Here is a 19,302-nt window from a genome sequence, read left to right as displayed (position 1 = left end):
AAGGTCAATGAAAATGGCATTTGACTATTTGGATGAAAAAAAAAAAAAAAAAAAAAAATATTGGTTACATTAATTAGACCAAAACTGGAATACGCAGTGACACTATGGACACCCAGTACTAAAAAAAATATAAGGAAACTAGAAAGAATAGAGAGAGCAACAACAAAGCTGGCACCAGCTCTTTCCAAATTAATATACGAACAAAGATTATCCAAATAGGAACTACCAACACTGGAGCAGAGGAGAGAAAGAGGTGATCTATATACATACATACATATACCAAAGGCTTTTTCCCCCTTACACGGGGGGGGTAGCCAAAAAGTAGCCAAAAAGTAAAAGGCATGGAAATCACTCCCACCCATTTCATTTCCCATATATTCCACTCCCCTCCACCCTCCTCCCTCCCTCCTATTTTGGCACTTCCTGGATGATGGGTCATCCCTGCATCCTGTCCACTGCCCTGGGTCAGAAGCAGTGTTGCAAGACACAGCACATCCACAGCAAGGCCGCTCCATAAATTCGGCGATCCTCCCTCTCCGTCCCCTCATGCAGGAAAGGAGAAGACGGGGAGAAATCCCTTCGGGCTGCTTCAAATTTTTCTCATACATACTTCCTCAACCCCCATCCCTCACCCACTCCCCCTCATGCATCACAGCCTCATCTATACACAACCCTTCTCCATTCACCCCTATCGTCTGTCCTCTCCTGTCCTTCCTCCACAGACATTCCTCTCTTTTGTAAAGCCCCTTTCACCCCATCCATCCATCTCATCCTAGGACGCCCCCTCATATTCACTCCTTCCACCTCCGCCTTCCACACTTCTTTTACTAATCTTTATTCACTCATTCTTTCCATGTGTCCAAACCATCCTAATACTCTTTCATCAACCCTATCTCCCAGCTCCCTTTCCACCCCTGTTCTCCTCCTCACCTCCTCATTTCTCACTCTATCTAGCCTAGTAACCCCTATCATTTCATCTCAAACACGTTCAAACTCCTTCTCTCTTCCTCTCTCATGTTCCATGTTTCTGCCCCGTACATTGCTGTTGGCACAATCACTCCTTCATATACTCCTCTTATCATCCATTCCCAGATGTCTATTTCTCATTACACTTTTTAATCCACCAAGGCATTTACTTGTTTCTCTCAATCTACATTCTACCTCCACCCCCACTCCTACTTTTCCTGTCACATTCACACCCAAGTATCTAAAACTATCCACTTCCTCCAGTTTCTCATCCTTAATGCTCACTTCCAGCCTACTGTCACTCTCTCCCCTTGTACATCTCATCACCTTACTTTTGCCCACTTATATCTTCAGCTTCCTTCTTTCACATACCTTCTCAAACTCTGTCACTAGCTTCCTCAATCCCTCCTCTGATCCTATTTAGAATCATGAAAGGAATGGAAATCCTTGACAGGAATGATTTACTAAAAAATGACAATGGAAAAACAAGAGGTCATGAAAAGAAACTCAAAAAGGATAACTATAGAAGAGATCTGAAAAAAAAAATAGCTTCCTATACAGATACCTGGAATAACTTAGATAAAGAAATAGTGTGTGCAAATACTATTCAAGATTTTAAGAAAAAACTTGATGCTGAAAGATACAAAGATGGGTCACCATGAGCATAGCTCCCTTCCCATATAATACAACTAGGTAAATAGAGTCCTAGACATAGAGATCTACTTTTCTTCTGGGTTAGAAGTGCCGTATCCTGATGTGGTTCCATGTGGAAGAGTAAAAGGTTGTTCTGCAGTGAGTGTCATGTAAAGAGGGCAGCATTGTAAAAGATTGATTTTGGTTTCTTACCATCAACATGGTGGCAATGATCTAATGAATTTTAGAAAATATATCTAATGTCTGATAGTATGGATTTCATTCTCATTTAAGAATGATCATATCAATGTTATTCTATCAACCTCAGTGTAAGTGGGAGAACCTCACTGGAAACCCTATCCCAATTTCCAGAGCTCTATGAGTTACATCCACCAACCAAAGTACTCAATTCTATTTTATGTCATATCTGCCTGGCTACATGCATGATCAGTCCATCATCCCTAGATGATTTATGCATTTTGATTTCTTAATTATTTCACAGCAAGAAGCAGATATATTCATCCAATGGTATTTCATCAATAGGAAAAAAAAAAGTGAAACAAGTGGAGAAAGCCATGCATTTTCATATGACGTATGAAAAATATGGGTACTACTACCAGGGAGTAATTCTAAAGCTATTAAAAATACTATAATGATGTTAATGAATTTCCTTAGCACAATAACCATGCTTTTGGCTAGGCAGCTTTTGACACATCCAAACTAACTTCATCCCAAACTGGGGGTGAAACACTAGTACAGACTTCATCTAATGTGACTACAAATACAGTAGGTAGAAGAATCTTTCCTGCTCCTGTAACTAGTGGGTTTCCAGTGGACAGGTTAGATTTATAAATTTTGTTTTATTTTCAAGAGGATCTGAGAGGTGTTTTCCAACCAAAAACCTAAGGTGTGGGTCTTTTAATGTGCATGGGTGTGGTACAAATGAGAATAAGAGGGAAGAGATAGACAGTTGTGAGAAGATGGATGTTTTGGCACTGAGTGAAACGAAGTTGTAAGGCAGGGGTGAGATTGAGTTTGGGAGTATAGTGGGGAGGGTATAAGGAGTGAAGAGAGGATGATGGAGGGAAGGGGTGGCTATACTAGTAAGTGAAGAGATAGGTGGTAGAGTGGAAGGAGGTTTCTTCAAGGTTAATGTGGATAATGATGAAATTGGGAAGGGAGATGTGGGTCTTTTGTAAGTGCATATGGGCCTGGTAGTGAGAAGAGTGTAGAGGAGAGGGAGACTTTTTGTATAGATTTAAATGAGTACATAGAGGGTTTAGGGAGAAATATCAATGTAGCGGTACTGGGAGATCTAAATGTCAGAGTATGGGATGGACCAATAGATGGAGTGTTTGGGAACTATGGAGTTCCAGGAAAAAATTGTAGTGGAGAGTTGATGGTAGAGATGTGTTAAGAGAGTTGATGATAGCTAACACAGTGTTTAGGGAGAAAGTCAAGCATAAATACACATGGGAAAGGGTGGTGGAAAGAAGGGTGGTTGACAGGACTTTAATGGACTATATAGTGGTATCCAGGAGAGTAGGAAGAATTTTGGATGTACATGTTCTGAAGGGAGAGAGTGGGGGAATATCAGATTATTTTTTGGTGGAAGGTAAATTGAGACTGGAGGATAGATGGAGGAAAAGGACAGAAGGAAGGGAGGTGCTTAAAGTAAACTGCTTAAATGAGAAGGAAAAGGAGTACAAGAAGATGTTGAGAGAAGAGTGGGAGGTGAAGGATAGAGTTGAGGCAGGAGTGAAGGACAAATGAGGGTGTTTCAAAGAGGGAATAACAGTGTGTGCAAGGATGGTATGTTGAACAAGGAGGATAAGAGGGAATAGAAGGAAGGGTAATGAGTGTTAGTATGATGAAACAAAGCAGGTTGTAGAAGAGAAGAAACAAGTATTCACGAACTAGTTACAAAATAGAATGATAGAAACAAATGAGAGGTACAAAGAAAAAAGAAGATAAGTAAAACATAAGATAAAGGAGGCAAAAAGAGAAGCAGATGTAAAACAGAGGAAGAGTATGACAGAAAATTTTGAGAGTAGGAAAAAGATATTTTGGATAAAAATTAAGAGAGAAAGGGGAGGTGAATGAAGTACAGAAGAAAAGGTAAAAGGTGCAGATGGAGACATGATAACAGAAGATGTGGTGGTAAGAGAAAGATGGTCAGAGAATTTTTGGGAGATGCCAAATGTGAAGGATAGGGTGGGAAAGGTGGTTTCAGTGGGAGGCAGTAAGAAAATGACAGTGATGGATGAAGAAAATAGGGGAGAAATAAGAAAAAATGAGGTGAAACCAGTTATCAAAATTATGAGAACAAGTAAAGCACCTTTGTTAGATGGGTGTCATAGGCAGTGTCTAAAAAAGGGAGGTACTGTACAATGATGGTGGACTGACTGGTGAGGTTGCTAATGTTTGTCTAAAGCAAAGTAGAGTGCCAGAGGACTGGAGGAGTGCCTGTATAGTGGCATTTGACTACTTGGATGAGGAAATGATTAAAAAAATATTAGTTACAATAACACCAAACCTGGAGTATACAGCAACACTATACACACCCAGTATTAAAAAGAATATAAAGAAATTAGAAAGAATACAAAGAGCATCAACAAAGTTGGCACCAACTCTCTCCAAATTAACATACGAACAAAGATTGTCCAAATTGGAACTACCAACTCTGGAACAAAGAAGAGAAAGAGGAGATCTGCTGACTATTTATAAATCATGGAAGGAATGGAAATCCTAGATAGGGATGATTTATTAAAATGGGACAATGGAAAAACAAGAGAACATGAAAAGAAACTTAAAAAAGATAACTATAGAAGAGATCTGAAAAAAAAAAAAAAAAAAATAGCTTCCCACATAGAGTACTGGATACCTGGAATAAATTAGATACTTTCAATTTGCTGCTATCCTCTCCCCTTGAACATCTCATCACCTTACTTTTACCTACACTTATCCTCAACTTCCTTCTTTTGCACACCTTCCCAAACTCCGTCACTAACTTCCTTAATCCCTCCTCTGATCCTACTACAAGTGCAATGTCATCAGCAAACAACAACTGGCTTATCTCCCATTTTTCTCCATTTTCTTTAACCATCTCCAATCCCCAGCCCATTACCTTTGCATTTACCTCTTACACCACCCCATCCATGTATAAACTGAACAGCTCTAGTGATATTCCCTATCTGATATTCCACCACTCAATCCCCTAAGAACATGTATATCCAAAACTCTTCCTGTTCTTCTACTGGATACCACTATATAGTCCATTAAAGCCCTATCTACCACCTTTCCATCCACCACCCTCTCCCATGTACAGTTATGCTTTACTTTTTTCCTAAACACTGTGTTAACTATCGTTACCTCTCATTCTAGACACCTCCACTACAACTTTTTCCTGGCACTTTACACTTCCCAACTACTCCATCTATTGGTTCATCTCCTACCATAGCATTGAGATCTCCCAATACCACCACACTGACAGTTCTCCCTAAACCCTCTACGCACTCATTTAAATCTATCCAAAAAGCCTCCCTTTCCTCTGCACACTTCTAACTACCAGGCCCATATGTTTTCGGAATGAGAAGGCTGTGTATTCGAGTGACTGGTGTGTGAAATCCAGATCTGGAAAAGTATAGTATAGCATGAAATGGAGTAAAGAAAAGAAGATAAAAAATTTAATGAACCAACTAAGAGAGGACTGGATATGAGTAGAGTGGAATCACCACTAGGTGTGATACAAAAGAGAATGTGTCTAAGCGAAACTCTGAAGACTACTCAAAAGTAGGAAAACAATGTTTTTTTTGGATTTCATAGGGAAAGGGGAGCAATAGGAAAAGTTATGGATACAGAAAGAGAAACTAGGGTTAGCAATGTACTTAGGAATAAAGACATCAACGACTTGATGGAAGAATTGATAGATCTAAAAACAAATTATACAGCTTTGCACAAAGAAACTATAAACTTACATAGAAGTAACAAGGAAATAATCAGAGTTGAATGATCTAAAAAGTGAACTGAGTATGATTAAAAGCGAAAACGAAAGAAAGGAAAATGAGGATAGAAACAAAAACTAAGAACTGAAGAAAGAGGTCAAAGAACAAATACAAGCAGTGAACAAAAAAGTGGGAGAATCAATCAAAAAAACGGATCTCCTCGAAATAAAAATTCAGTGTAAACAGGAACGTGAAAATAAAAAAATCTCTTTCAAAGAAATGGTACAACAACAGGTAGAGGAGAATGCAAAAGAAACATTAAGATAATCAAAGAAAAGGAAAATTGGGTGAGAGACACAGTGGATAAAAAGAAATGGTATTTGTATACATTATGAAGAAAACAAAATACTAAATTCTAAACAATTTGGTTTTAGAAGTGGAAGATCATGTACCACAAACTTAATATGCTTTTACTCAAGATTAATAGAAATACAAGAAAGAGACAGATGGGCAAATTGTGCTTTCTTGGACTTACAAAGGGTTTTTGATAAAGTACCACACAAAAAGCTGCTAAGAAAATTTTAAATAATATAAGGAATACAAGGAAAGTCATTAGAATGGATGAAAGATTTCTTGAACAAAAGAAAAATGAGTTTGGTACTTTGAGACAAGAACTCAAATTGGGAAGATATGATAAGTGCAGTCCCACAAGGCTCTGTATTGGCTCTGATGTTAGCTACTTATATAAATATGGATGAAGGTGTGGAACGTTATATGAACTTCTTTGCAGATGATGCAAACTACTCAAAAGAGTAAGTACAGAGAAAGACTGCAAATCTTTTCAAGAAGACCTAGACAAAGTCTGGAAATGGAGTCAGAAGTGCCAAGTGAACTTCAACTTTTAAAAATGTAGCATAATGGAATTTGGAAAAAGCAAATGTAGAATATGTCTATATAAAATTGGTACAAAGAAACTAAAAAAAGTAATCTTGGAAAGGGACCTAGGAGTAACCATCTCAAATGACATGACACCAGACAAACACATCAACAAATTAGTCGAAGAAACTTTCAAATTATTAAGATCAATGAAAGTAGCCTTTGACTACATGGATGAAGAAGTGGTTAAGAAAATACTAGTTACACTGATAAGACCAAAATTGGAATACACTGCAACACTATGGTCACCTAGTTCCAAAAAAAATATAAAGAAACTAGAAAGAATTGAAAGAGCAATGATAAAGATGGCACCAACATTCTCCAATTTGACATACGAACAAAGATTGGATAAACTAAATCTACCAACCCTGGAACAAAGAAGAGAAAGAGGTGATTTGCTAACCATTTATAGAATTATGAAAGAGATGGAAATTCTTGATAGAGATGACTTACTAAAGTGGGGCAGAAGAAAAACAAGAGGACACAAGTAGAAAGTTAAGAAGGACAGTTACAGAAGAAATCTGAAAAAGAATAGCTTCCCACACAGAATGATAGATATCTGGAACAAACTGAATGAGGAAACAGTGAATGCTAAAACTATACATGACTTTAAGAGCAAACTGGATGTGGAAAGATACAAAAGCGGGTTACTACAAGCATAGCTCTCTTCCCATAAAATACAACTAGGTAAACACATCTTCCTTCACAGTTTCACCTTCATCCACATTAACAGGACCCAAATTTTGTATCTAGCTTACTTTCACATTTACCCACACAGTCTTAAGCATCTTAATTCACACTCTCTGGAATGACATAGTATGTGGGGTGATCTAATGGATGTATTCAAATGAGTCAAGGGTTTTAACAAGGGTGATGCAGACAAAGTTATTATATTATGTCAGCATGGCTGGACTCCAAATAATGGATTCAAATTGGACAAATTTAGATTTAAGAAGGACACAGGCAAGTACTAGTTTAACAATAGAATAGTTAACCTCTTCAATATGAGTCAAATTCTTGCACAGAGCATCAGATGCATAATGTACAATGCATCACACTACTTGCATTATAAAATATAAAGTCACTGGTGTATTACTCATTCTCTTCCACTCTGAGTAGTAACAAACACAGAAAATATTATCAAACCAGATAACAGAATTTGTGGTTATTCAGCAACAAATACAAAATGAATATAATCAAGACTCTGATTTTGGCATCTTCATATACCTACTTGCTCCTCATGACGCCTACATAGGCATCATTGCATCAAAGAGGTTAACAAATGGAACAGACTTAGTAACCATGTAGTGAGTACTGAAACTATTGGTTGTTTTAAGAGGTTAGATAACTTTATGGATGGGGATGATAGGTAGTAATGGACATGGAACTGCCTAGTGTAGGCCTTATGGTCTCTTGCAGTCTCCTCCATTCTTATGTACTTTTTTTTAACATAAAGAGAACTGACAACCAAACCCTTCCATTGGAAAAGAACCCAAAAATGGTAGGTTTCACTTTTGATACAACAGTAATGACCTTCAGCCCATATTTTACAGTGAAAATAAACAAGAAAATAAACATACTAAAGTCACTCATAAGTATCGAATTTAGTTACTATCCATTCTTGGGCCAAGTACAGAGACCAAATGCCTATTCCTCAGGGCTGTACCTCCAGACAGAGGTAAAAGGATTGGTGGGTTTTGTAAATGGGTAGAAGGGAGATAGTTCTTTCTGTCATGTATCTTGCAGGACTACCACTACCAGGTATCCATCATTGGCCCCTTTCAAGACAATGAACCTAACCAGTCTCTAATTCTCACTCATTCATGGTTCTTCCTCAGCTTCTTGTGTGATGGTGTATCCCTCTATATACCATTCCTTAATTTTCTTTCCATTACAATCTTTTGCTGGCATTCCATCTGATTCCTCTTTCAATCTTTCATCAATCTCAACCTCTTCCTTCACAATATTATCAAGACTACCATCTTCTATTTTGACATTAAATTCATCTTCATCCATCAGGGATTCATCAACATCCTTCTCTTCCTTTACAACAACTTCATCCTTACAATCCATCTCCTCATTCAAGAAATCTTCACCAGCTTCATGTTCTTTAATCACCAAATCATTACCATTTAGCTCCTCTTTCGTAAAATGCTCCATATCCACATGGATGAAAGAAAAATCAGCAACAGTCATTTCAACCTAAAATATATGTAACATAATATCAGGATTTACAGTAAACTTATTGTTGCAACCACTTTTTGAAAGTAGTTCTTAACTGATGAACATCCAATTTATTTTCTAAGAAACAAATTCCAGTTTTTTCCTTACCACCACATAATTTATGCATGAATTATCAAAATTTCCAAAGAATGGTGAGAGAAGGGAGAAAGAAGCAAATATGGGCTATGTATATGGGTAAAGAGATAAGATATACAAGGAAAGATGATGGTGGCAGGTCAAATGAAAATGTGAAAGGTAATCTTACTTGTTCACTAGCTTCCTCCTCTCCAATAGACATTTCTGTTGATAATTTTTTTGACCATTTGAACTGTGATGGGACCACTCCATGATTAGGTCGAGCCTTCAGTGGATGATCTGGAAAAAAAATAATAAAGACTATTTTGTCTGTTTTTTGCATATATCATGAGCCATCCAGGATCAAGTTGTATAATGATTAACAGCAAAAGTGTGGTTCACAGTTCATTATTATTTGTTGAAACAATCATGACTGCCATTCAATCAATTGTTGTCTTGAGTTTCACTAAATGGAAAACCTGCAGCCCCACAGTGGTTGATCTTGGGTCTTTCCACAGATCTCTCTGGGAAGTGTATTCTGTTGCCTGTGTTACATTTGTGTGGGAATGTTCCTGTCACTGGCTGAAGTTGTTATCTCTCCATCTGTGAAAAGGTGTAAGAAATACAGCTGAAGTTGACAAGAGAGAGATCTTGGGCCCAGTCCACAGACTAAGTATCAGCCCCTTAGGGCTGCACCTTCTAATGAAGAGGTTGACAGTTTTTGAAAATAGGCAGCTTAGAGGTCCATCAAACAAGACCACCACATGCAAACACCTGTCATCAGCCAAACAGCAGCACTACATGAGTAACTTGAGTAACATGTGGACCAAGCTGGAGTTTATTGCCAGTACCTCAGGGGCTTTGGCCTTTGGGTCTCCTGGGACAAGAGATTGACTGATTAAGCACTTTGTCTCTTTAACCTAAATCTTTGATTTCCTATTTTCCTAAATTTATCAGTAATTAGGGTGGGGGGTAGAATTCATAAATGGCTTACTTGGGGCAAACATACAATGCAAATTGACTAAATAAAACAAAATATCAATCAAATTAAGTTACAAAAATTACTATGAATTATGGGAAAACACTAATAATTTTTTTTTTTTTATGTACTTTAGAGGTGTTTTTATTACAAAATTAATTTCAACAAAATCACTACAATGTTTATGGCAAAATTTTATAGGAAAGGCATAGCAAAGGGTCACTGGAACAGACAGCAAGTAGGTCACATTTGCCAGAACATTAAAAAGAACTTGGCAAGAACATTGGGTATCCTAACTATAAAACTTTGGACAGTAATCACACTTATCAATTACACATATCATTCCTATAAGATCTATTTTTTCTTAAGAAATATAAACAAGAAATTTTCATAGACTAATAAGCTGTACTCAATATTGAAAATAACAAACTAGATGTGTAAGTCTATAGAGAAGACAGTGTTGTAGTTTTGAAAAAAAATATATATATAGAAAGTGTTTATTTTGGGGCAATAATATCCTAACCTAACCTAAAGAAATAATCTATACTAGGGAACTGTTGCAGCTTACTTGGGAGCCATAGTCACCTGCAATTGAAGCCAAATGGGGAGCCTGTCCAAATACCAGTTCATAAGGTGTCTTGCCAGTGGTGTCAGACCTCTGTGTGTTGAGTGTATACATAATGTATGGTAGATGCTGGGCCCAGTGGAACTCATCATCTGGCTCTAAGTTTAGATCTGCCTTGAGTGTTGCCAGCTTCTGCTCTATCATCTGGTTGCCACTCCCTACCAGACCCTGGGACTGGGAGTGACGTGGATGGCCCCATATAAATGTGACTTCACCCTTCCACTGTTCCATAAGGGCAGGAAGAGTACAGTTGACAAATTCCCAGCCACTGTTGGAGTGGAATATCTTGGGTGGTCCAAGATAAGCAAGTACACGCTCTTGTAGCCCATATGCAATGACATCAGCATCCTTTGAAGTGAGAGGAAATATTATGTGAAACTTGGTGGAGTGGTCCATAAAATGACAAATCCATTTGTACTCGCGGTCTGGTGTGTGTTGCATGTCAATCAGGTCCACCTGTACCCTTGCCAGTAGGCCTGACTCAATGATGGGGTGTAGTGGTGGTTGAGTGGTCTGGGGTTGTTTCAACTGGCAAATTGGGCAACTCTTACAGAATTCTTGAATGAAGCCTCTGGGGATTCCATAGTAGTGTTTGCTGACCTGCAATAAGTAAGCAAAAATAAATATTATAATAAGCAGCTACCGGTAATACAAATTTTCATATATTTTATATGCTATGTTTAATATTCTTTTATTCAATTATTAGTATAAATTTAATTCTACTAAATTATTAGTACTATATTGTAAGTACTAATCTAATTTGTATATAATACAAATAATTATATGACTTACATAGTCTGTTACTTTTTTGTAACCACCATGCTGTAGCTCATCCTGATGTACTTGTTTCACAATGTTGAAAACTTCACTCACAGGAACAACACGCAGGTATGTACAGGAGTTTGCAGTCTTCTCCTTACACTTGGTGGGAACCACCAAAACATCTTTCAACCCAAGCCTGGGAATATCTTTGAGCTCAAAGTGCTTTTGCTTCACAACCCAGTGCTTAAGTCTGGGATCCATATTGGGGGAACTACCCTGCAGGATATTGATAGCTGATTGGAACTTATCATCTTGTATAAGGCAGGAACGCTTGCTTGACAGAAGATCATTGATGACAGAAGACATATGCTCTCTGTGATCATCCATATTATTATGCTCATAGCCAGCACATAACACCGTTATATACTTTGATATGGGAACACTTCAAGTAAAATCAGTTTAACAGTTCTTACTTGACAGCTGTCAAATCTATGGTTGACTCCTTTAATGTATGATTTAACACTCAACTTAAGATTAACACCTATGCAGCTGAGGAGTGAAATAGAAATAATTAATCTCTAAGAGTGTTGACACTTTTGCTATATTGACATCTTTGATCTTAAAGGTCAGAATGCACAATGGGAGAAACTTTTTCAAAACTCCAAGCAAAGTAAATGAAAAAGCATTGCCGACCATTCCCACAAAATATTTTTGCTTATAAAACCTGAATTTAGGCAATAAAAATGCTTTTTTCAACTCTGAATAAATTGTCTGCACTTCAAAAACAGATTTGGCTTTTATCAGGAATTTCTAAAAGTGTGACACATAAGTACAGAAGAAGATTGCAAATCTTTTCAAGAAGACCTAGACAAAGTCTGGGAATGGAGTAAAAAGAATGAAGTGAATTTCAACATTAACAAATGTAGTATAATGGAATTTGGAAAAAGCAAGAAGAGAATATCGGGTCAATATAAAATTGGTACAAAGGAAGTTGTAAAAGTAAACTCAGAAAGGGACCTAGGAGTAATTATCTCAAACGACATGACACCAGACAAACATGTTAACAAAATAGCTGGAGAAACTTATAACTTAATAAGATCAATGAAAGTGGTCTTTGACTACATGGATGAGGAAATAGTAAAGAAGATACTAGTTACACTGGTAAGACCAAAGTTGGAATACACAGCATCTCTATGGACACCTAGTACCCAAAAAAAAAAAAAAAAAAAAAAAAAATAGAAAGAATTCAAAGAGCAACGACAAAGATGGCACCAACACTTTGCAATTTGACATACGAACAAAGATTGGACAAACTAAATTTATCAACCCTTGAACAAGAAGAGAAAGAGGTGATTTGATAACCATCTACAGAATTATGAAAGGGATGGAAATTCTTGAGAGGGATGACCCACTAAATGGGACAGAAGAAATACAGGAGAACACGAGAAGAAACTTAAGAAAGACAGTTACAGAAGAGATCTGAAAAAAAAGAACAGCTTTCCACACAGAGTAATAGATACATGGAACAAACTGAAAGAGGAAACAGTGAGTGCTAAAACTATACATGATTTCAAGAAAGAACTGGATGTGGAAAAATACAACTGCGGGTCATTACGAGCATAGCTCTCCTCCCACAAAATACAACTTGTTTGCTATTGTTAAACATTGAATCTATTGAATTGCTGTGAGAAAATTTAATAAATCATGGTCTATTGTGTAGCTGCTGAGTCTAAAAACAATTAACCCATTAAACTCCGATGACAATATTCTTGTCATTTGGTCAAATAAAACAAAAAATCATAAAACACCAAAATGTTTGATCAAACACCAGAAAAGTATGTCGTCAGTCCTCGCTTCGCTCGCGAGCGAAGCGAGGAGGACTGACGTCATACTTTTCTGGTGTTTGATCAAACATTTTGGTGTTTTATGATTTATTGTTTTATTTGACCAAATGACAAGACATCTTGTCATCAGAGTTTAATGGGTTAAGGAATGTACCAACAAAACCAACACTGTCAATAATTTGGATTTCAACATCTTCAAGACTAAGTTTCCAACACCTGTTGATCGGCCCCCATCCAATTTCTGATATTTTGGGATCCTCCCTTGTAATATATAGTATCCTAATATATATAAATACAATGCTGAAGGTTCCCTTATAAAGTATAAAAGTCCCCTTCCTCTATGACTGCAGGACATTCAACAAGACATATTACAGAGATGGGACAATATTTTTCATTAGCTTATTGGTCATGGATTTATACTGGTTACATCATTTAATGGTCCAATTTGAGCCATTTATGGCACAATAAATGTCTTTCTCATAATCTCTATATCTCAAAATTATAAATTTACTTGAATTTTTCCCTTATGCAAGACAATATGCCAATTTCAGCTACATATGTTCATATAAGTTGTCTTTTTTTTATATAATATGGCTACATTAAAAGGCATTATTACTGGGATAGGAAAAGCCTCCCAAACTATTTTTGTCATCTCTCATTGTCATTTCATAAATCTGAAGAGTAACTTAGGGGGATGTTCCACACACACGAGAACCCTCCCTCCCCCCCCCAAGCCTACAGAATTAGGTAGCCTATGTAACTCACATTTTGTGAATCTGCACAGATTATGAGTATTCATAAAATGTGCAGCACAAATAATGAATTCATAATTGGATGCACATATAATGAATCCACTTAACATCCACACATCATAAAATTCATACAAATGTTACATTAGGTAAGGTTAGATTCATAATGTGTGCATGTCTAATGGATTCATTTTGTGCCCAATTATGAATTCATTATTGGTGCTACACAATTTAATGAATATTCATATGTGCAGATTCATAAAATGTGAATGACAACCTACACAAATGACATGCCACATGCCTAGACATTATGACAGACTATGGAGCTGAATATGACTGTCCCAACATTTCCATGTTATGGCCTGTGTTGTTGACCTATCCCTACATGACATGAGACTGAGACTGTCATGACTGGCACCAGGTCTAGGCCTATGGCTAACCCCCAGACCCCCCACCACCACCCCTTGGCCTGGACAGGGGTGTGGGGGTGGGTAAGTAAAGTCATGGTTAGGCCTATGGCCACAGCATCAATTCATTGATTGGGTTAACACTAAGAATAAGATAATGATCTCGTTCTGCTCTGGGCCTAGCCTATCCTTAGACATACCTGTCAGTATTTCCTATTCTTTCTGCCCTGTATCCTTGGTTTTATCCTTCCTGATCCTGTCCCTCCTCAGTTTCTTCACTATGGTCAGACTTCCCATTTTCATCATCGTTAAGGTCAACTTCTAAACGTTCGGTCATCACCTGGTCAGCTTTCGGCATTTGGCGTCGTATTATGGGCCCAAATATCTATGGCTGGACGGATAATGAACGAACTCCACTGTTTAACTTGTCTTCTTCAGATTCAATTCAGATTTGGGTAAAAATTTAGTAGTGCACAAAGTTGCTAATAGCTATACACAAACAAACGTAGTCACTTCGACTGCTTCATACGCCATCTTTGTTTTGGTAAATGTGGAGGTCGAAGAAATTAAAGTATGATAAATTCGTCTATTCTATTCTAACCTAACCTACCTAACTACCTACCTAACCTAACCTACCTACCTAACCTGTATTTAGTAAAGCGGTACCAACAATTCTAGAGGTCATCAGACTCGTCGTCTTTGACCTCTAAATATGTCAAAATAAAGATGGCATTTACAGAACTCGACATGACTTTGTTCGTTTGTGTAGAGCTTTTAGCATTTTTTTCTGTTGTTGATTTCCGCCAAGAAATATGTATATTCCGTTGGTGTATACAAAATCAATGGTTTTGTAATGCTATATCGCGTAGATGTGCACTTCTAAAAAAATCCAAATTTTGCGACATGTTTCAATAGAAATCGCGAGTGTGTACACAATAATTAATAATAGGGCGTAATTATCTATATACTGTACAATGTTTGACTACAACGACGTTCCGCCGATACGTGATGAATAGCTGCGCGTTTCGGGGCTCATCGGAAATCTTCGGAAGTCTACTCTTATACTTATTTTAATAAAAAAAAAAATGGCTATTACAATAGTGTATTGTGTATCTCTGGTTAGCATGATTGCTATACGTACTTTCTTTAAGGAGCTACAATGTTTCGATTTGTATTACTTTTTTTTTTTTTAGCGAGTTCACTATATAGTCGATTTTTTTTCTGTTCTTTTCAGTTTGTTCATGTCACTGACATGACTTAGCGTCGTTGAACTTGGAATGCTTGGGCACTCCGATAGTATGTGTTCTTGGGTTTAGATATGCATGTTGCATTTTCTGCATTTTATATCAGTTTCCTTTTGTATTTTTTCTATTAATTTTGTTCTTGTTTAAAATATTGTCGATGCCTCTTATCTGGTAAATTGTTTCATATATTCTGGTCTTAAACCTGCTTCCCATGTTTTGTTTGTAGTTAGTGCCTGGAGTTTGGATTTATACTGTTACGGATCTCTGCAATTAACTCACCTTTTCTATTGCACGTGAGCCGTGACCATGGTGTCACGAGCGAATGGAAGAATGTTTCAAGGAATTATCCGGTTCAGGGAAAGGCAGGAGTGTCACTTTCTTCACTTTATTCTAACTAACGAATATGAGGATTTCACACGTGTGTTTAACACCGGGTCTAGGCTTACTGTGCCTGCTACCCGGGGTATGGCGGGCGACTCCGGGACCCCCACCTTACGTCCCCCCCACGCATACCCTCGCTACATACCCCTTGCTTCCTCTCCGAATCACGCATCAATCACGTCACAAATCACGTCACGTCCATACTAACCATCCAGGCACACTATGCATCATTCATTCATGCTGTTTCGCCACAATACTTTGATTGTTCTTTTGTGTTTGCTTCGGTTTTTTTTTCATGATTGTTATCATTGGTGTCCGTTGTATTTTTTTTTTTTTCTTTGTCTGGCTATAATTTTGATCATCAGGTATTCTAGGTTTTTGTATAATCTTTTATCCATGTTCAGTCTGTTTTTGGTCATAATTGTTATGTCCAGCAACGCCATGTTGTGTTCTAGGATGAGCAAACCAAGGAAGAACTAAAACTCCTTGCTCGGGAAGGGGAAGTCTTTTCTATGACACCTAGAAAGGTGAGAGTACAAAGGATGGACGTGAGCCCGTAGGTCCGCCACCCGGTGCTAGGAGATAGAAGGTTTAGGAGCTGAAGGTTGGTTGTTGCTGTTGTGGTGACGCGCCGCTGGTCAAAACCAGACTGGCCGTCTAAAAAAAAAATAATAATTGAAGACAGATAAGTAAGAGTGTGTGGGAGCAATGGGGGGGAGGGGGTGATAGAGGAAGGTAAAGTTGGGAAAGTGAAAGAAGAGTAAGTGTAATAGTGTGGGGCGACCCAATTGCATGGTGTAATTATTTTGTATGGTCACCCTATCTATTCTAAAATAAATTATTTTCCCTATCTAGCTAATCATATAATTTTATATGAAGGAAGGACTCATTTCTGTTATACATTTAGTTTTGACTTTGAGTTTGAAAAGTGATCTTATCATTTGATGTTATTTCTGTGATTAATATGAGTCTTTCCTTCATTGTGCACATAATAATAATAATATTTATAAGAGTTGGGAGCAGGTGTGATTCTCTATAGGCTTTGTGCCGTGAATATTAGTTAAGTAATAGTTAGGTATTCATTTAATTAAAGTTGTAATTACGATTAAGTTGTGTCACCTGCTCCCGGTTGAAGTATACATATATATATATCTATAGTTTTTTTTTTTTTTTTGTAAGGGAGGTTACGTTTCTTAATATTGGTTAATGTGCCATATGAATTCTAATGCTAGTGTGTTGTGTAACTATTACACTCCACAGGATGCGTGTGTTTAAGCGAGGCAATGTGCCTTGTGTGATATCTTAATATTAGTTAGACGTTACATTTTATATACGTAACCTTCCTTTTTTTTTTTTTTTTTTTTTTTTATTAGCTAGGGGCCATGTCTGAGGCGGAAGGGCTGGATTTTAGCCTAGTATAGTTTTTAATCTGGGCCAGTTTTTGTGGTCTTTTGTTTTGTTAGATGATTGAGGAGGTGGGGGTATTGTTATGTTCTAATATGTTGTTCCATGCTTTGCTGCTCAGTCTAATTAGTCTGGAGTGTATTGTTTCTATGTTTGCTGTTTTGTGGAGTTGTTCTTGTGTTTCTAGGTATGGTGGTTTATGTTTTAGTATGTTTCTTATTGTTTTGTTTTGTAAGGTTTGCATGTGTTTGAGGTCTGTGTGTGTACTGGTAACTGTGATTATTGGGGGGTATTCAAGTTGTGGTCGTGCTAGTGTTTTGTAAAGTTTTATTTGTGTTTTTGTTTTTAGTCCTCTGAAGCGTCTTAGTCTGTTAAGTGTGTTTTTTGTGTTTTGTATTCTGTTTTTGATGTGGTGTTTTATTCCTTGTGAGTTGATGGTGAGGCCTAGGATATGTGCTTGTCTATTGTATGGTATTATGTTGTTGTTTATTTTTATTGGTGCTGGATTGCGTGGTGAGATGGCTAGTAATTGGAATTTGTTTGTGTTTGTGGATAGTTTCCATTGTTTTTCGTATGTGTTGATTTTGTCAATTTCATGTTCTGTCTTTCTGGCAAGCATGTGTTTTCCTGTAGTGTTAGGGTATGTGATTATTTGTGTGACGTCGTCTGCGTATTGTATAGTGTAGCTTCCGTGTGAGGGTGGTGGTATGTCTGATGTGTATAGGTTAAACAGTGTTGGGGAGAGAACGCTTCCTTGTGGAACTCCGCTATGGAGAGGGAAGGCTGGTCCTATGTAATGGTTTATTTTGATTTTTGCTGTTCTGTTGTCTAGGAAGCTACACAGTGTTTTTGTGATGGTGTCTGGAAGGTGTGTTTGGAGTATTTTGTATTTAAGGCCTTCGTGCCAAACTTTGTCGAAGGCCTTGGATATGTCACGTGATATTATGGTGCATGCATGTTTGTGTCTTTGTGTGTCTGCGATTGTTTCATATAAGATGGCTAGTGCTGTGTGTGTTCCTTTGCCAGGTGTGAATCCATGTTGGTTAGGATTGAGCATGTCGTGTTCGTGTAAGTGTGCCATGGGTCTGTTTGTGATTAGTCTTTCGTATATTTTCCCGGGTGTTTCTAGGAGTGATATGGGTCTGTAGTTTTGTATTTGTGTGGTGTTTTTATTTTGTTTCGGAATGAATGTGATGATTGAGTTTTTGAATTTTTGTGGGAAGTATCCTAAGCTAAGTGTTTCGTTGTATATGTCTGTGAGTAGTTGTATTGTTATGTTTGGTAGATGTGCGAGTATTTGTTTCGTTATGCCTGATTGTCCTGGAGCTTTGTTTTTGGTGTGTTTGATTATGTTTTTAACGTCTTCTAGTTGTATGGGTTGTCCGATGTAGTTGTCAGTGTCTAGTCTGTCTAAGTCCATGTTTGCGTAAGGTTGTGTTTGATGGTAATGTTGTGTTATGTGTGTGAGAATTTTGGTTTCGTGGTTTGTGTCAAATTGTGTGTTTTCTTCTGGTGTGATTTGGAAAATGTTTTGCCATACCTGTCTGAAAGCGTTTTCTTTGTCTTTGGCGTCGTGTAGTTTGTCGTTATTATATGTTATGTATGGTGAAGTGTTAGTTTTTTATCCTTGTAGTTTCTTAATTGTGTTCCAGAAGTCTTGTGGTTTTTTGGGGTTGAATCTAATGTTTGATATGAGTTTGTTCCATGTCTCTTCGTAGTTTGTTTTGTGTTCCTCTAGTATTTGTGTTTGTAATCGTTTAATTGTTTGTGTTGTGTGTGGAGTCCAGTTGTTTTCTATTATGGCTTTATTTTTTATGTTGTTTGCCTTCCATATTAATTGTTTTAATGTTTTAGATGTTTTGGGGGTGGGTAGTTGTTTGTGGTGTGTTGTAGGTATACTCTGTGTGATTGCGTTGTGTATTAATGTATACCAGTTATCTATTTTGTCGTCTATGTATTTTGTGTCTTTTAATTGTGTGTGTGTTGATTTGTGTTTCTGTGTGATTGTATTCTTCTGTTGTTGTTTCTAGTAATGTTTTAAATTTCTTCCAATCAGCTTCTTTGTATAGTAGTCTAGGTGGTGTGGGAATAGTGATTGCTGTGGTGGAAAGTGTGAAATGTAGTGGTATG

At 37.4% G+C, this 19,302-nt stretch overlaps 1 protein-coding gene across 1 annotated transcript; it reads right to left on the bottom strand.

Annotated features, from left to right (window-relative positions):
* Positions 1-440: 440 nt before the first annotated feature.
* Positions 441-15,172, bottom strand: LOC143024631 (SCAN domain-containing protein 3-like). The gene is made up of 5 exons (XM_076183531.1): positions 15,117-15,172; positions 11,174-11,692; positions 10,342-10,981; positions 8,968-9,077; positions 441-8,681 (listed from the first exon to the last, which is right to left on the bottom strand). The coding sequence occupies exons 2-5, from the start codon at positions 11,528-11,530 to the stop codon at positions 8,301-8,303; spliced, it is 1,488 nt and encodes a 495-aa protein (XP_076039646.1). The 5' UTR covers positions 11,531-11,692; positions 15,117-15,172; the 3' UTR covers positions 441-8,300.
* Positions 15,173-19,302: the final 4,130 nt, after the last annotated feature.

The sequence above is a fragment of the Oratosquilla oratoria genome, chromosome 4, assembly GCF_046742065.1.
Source record: "Oratosquilla oratoria isolate Oo_2021 chromosome 4, ASM4674206v1, whole genome shotgun sequence".
Taxonomy (NCBI): Eukaryota; Metazoa; Arthropoda; class Malacostraca; order Stomatopoda; family Squillidae; genus Oratosquilla; species Oratosquilla oratoria.
The sequence above is the reverse complement of the archived record's forward strand: the minus strand, read 5'-3'. Positions and strand labels throughout refer to the sequence as shown.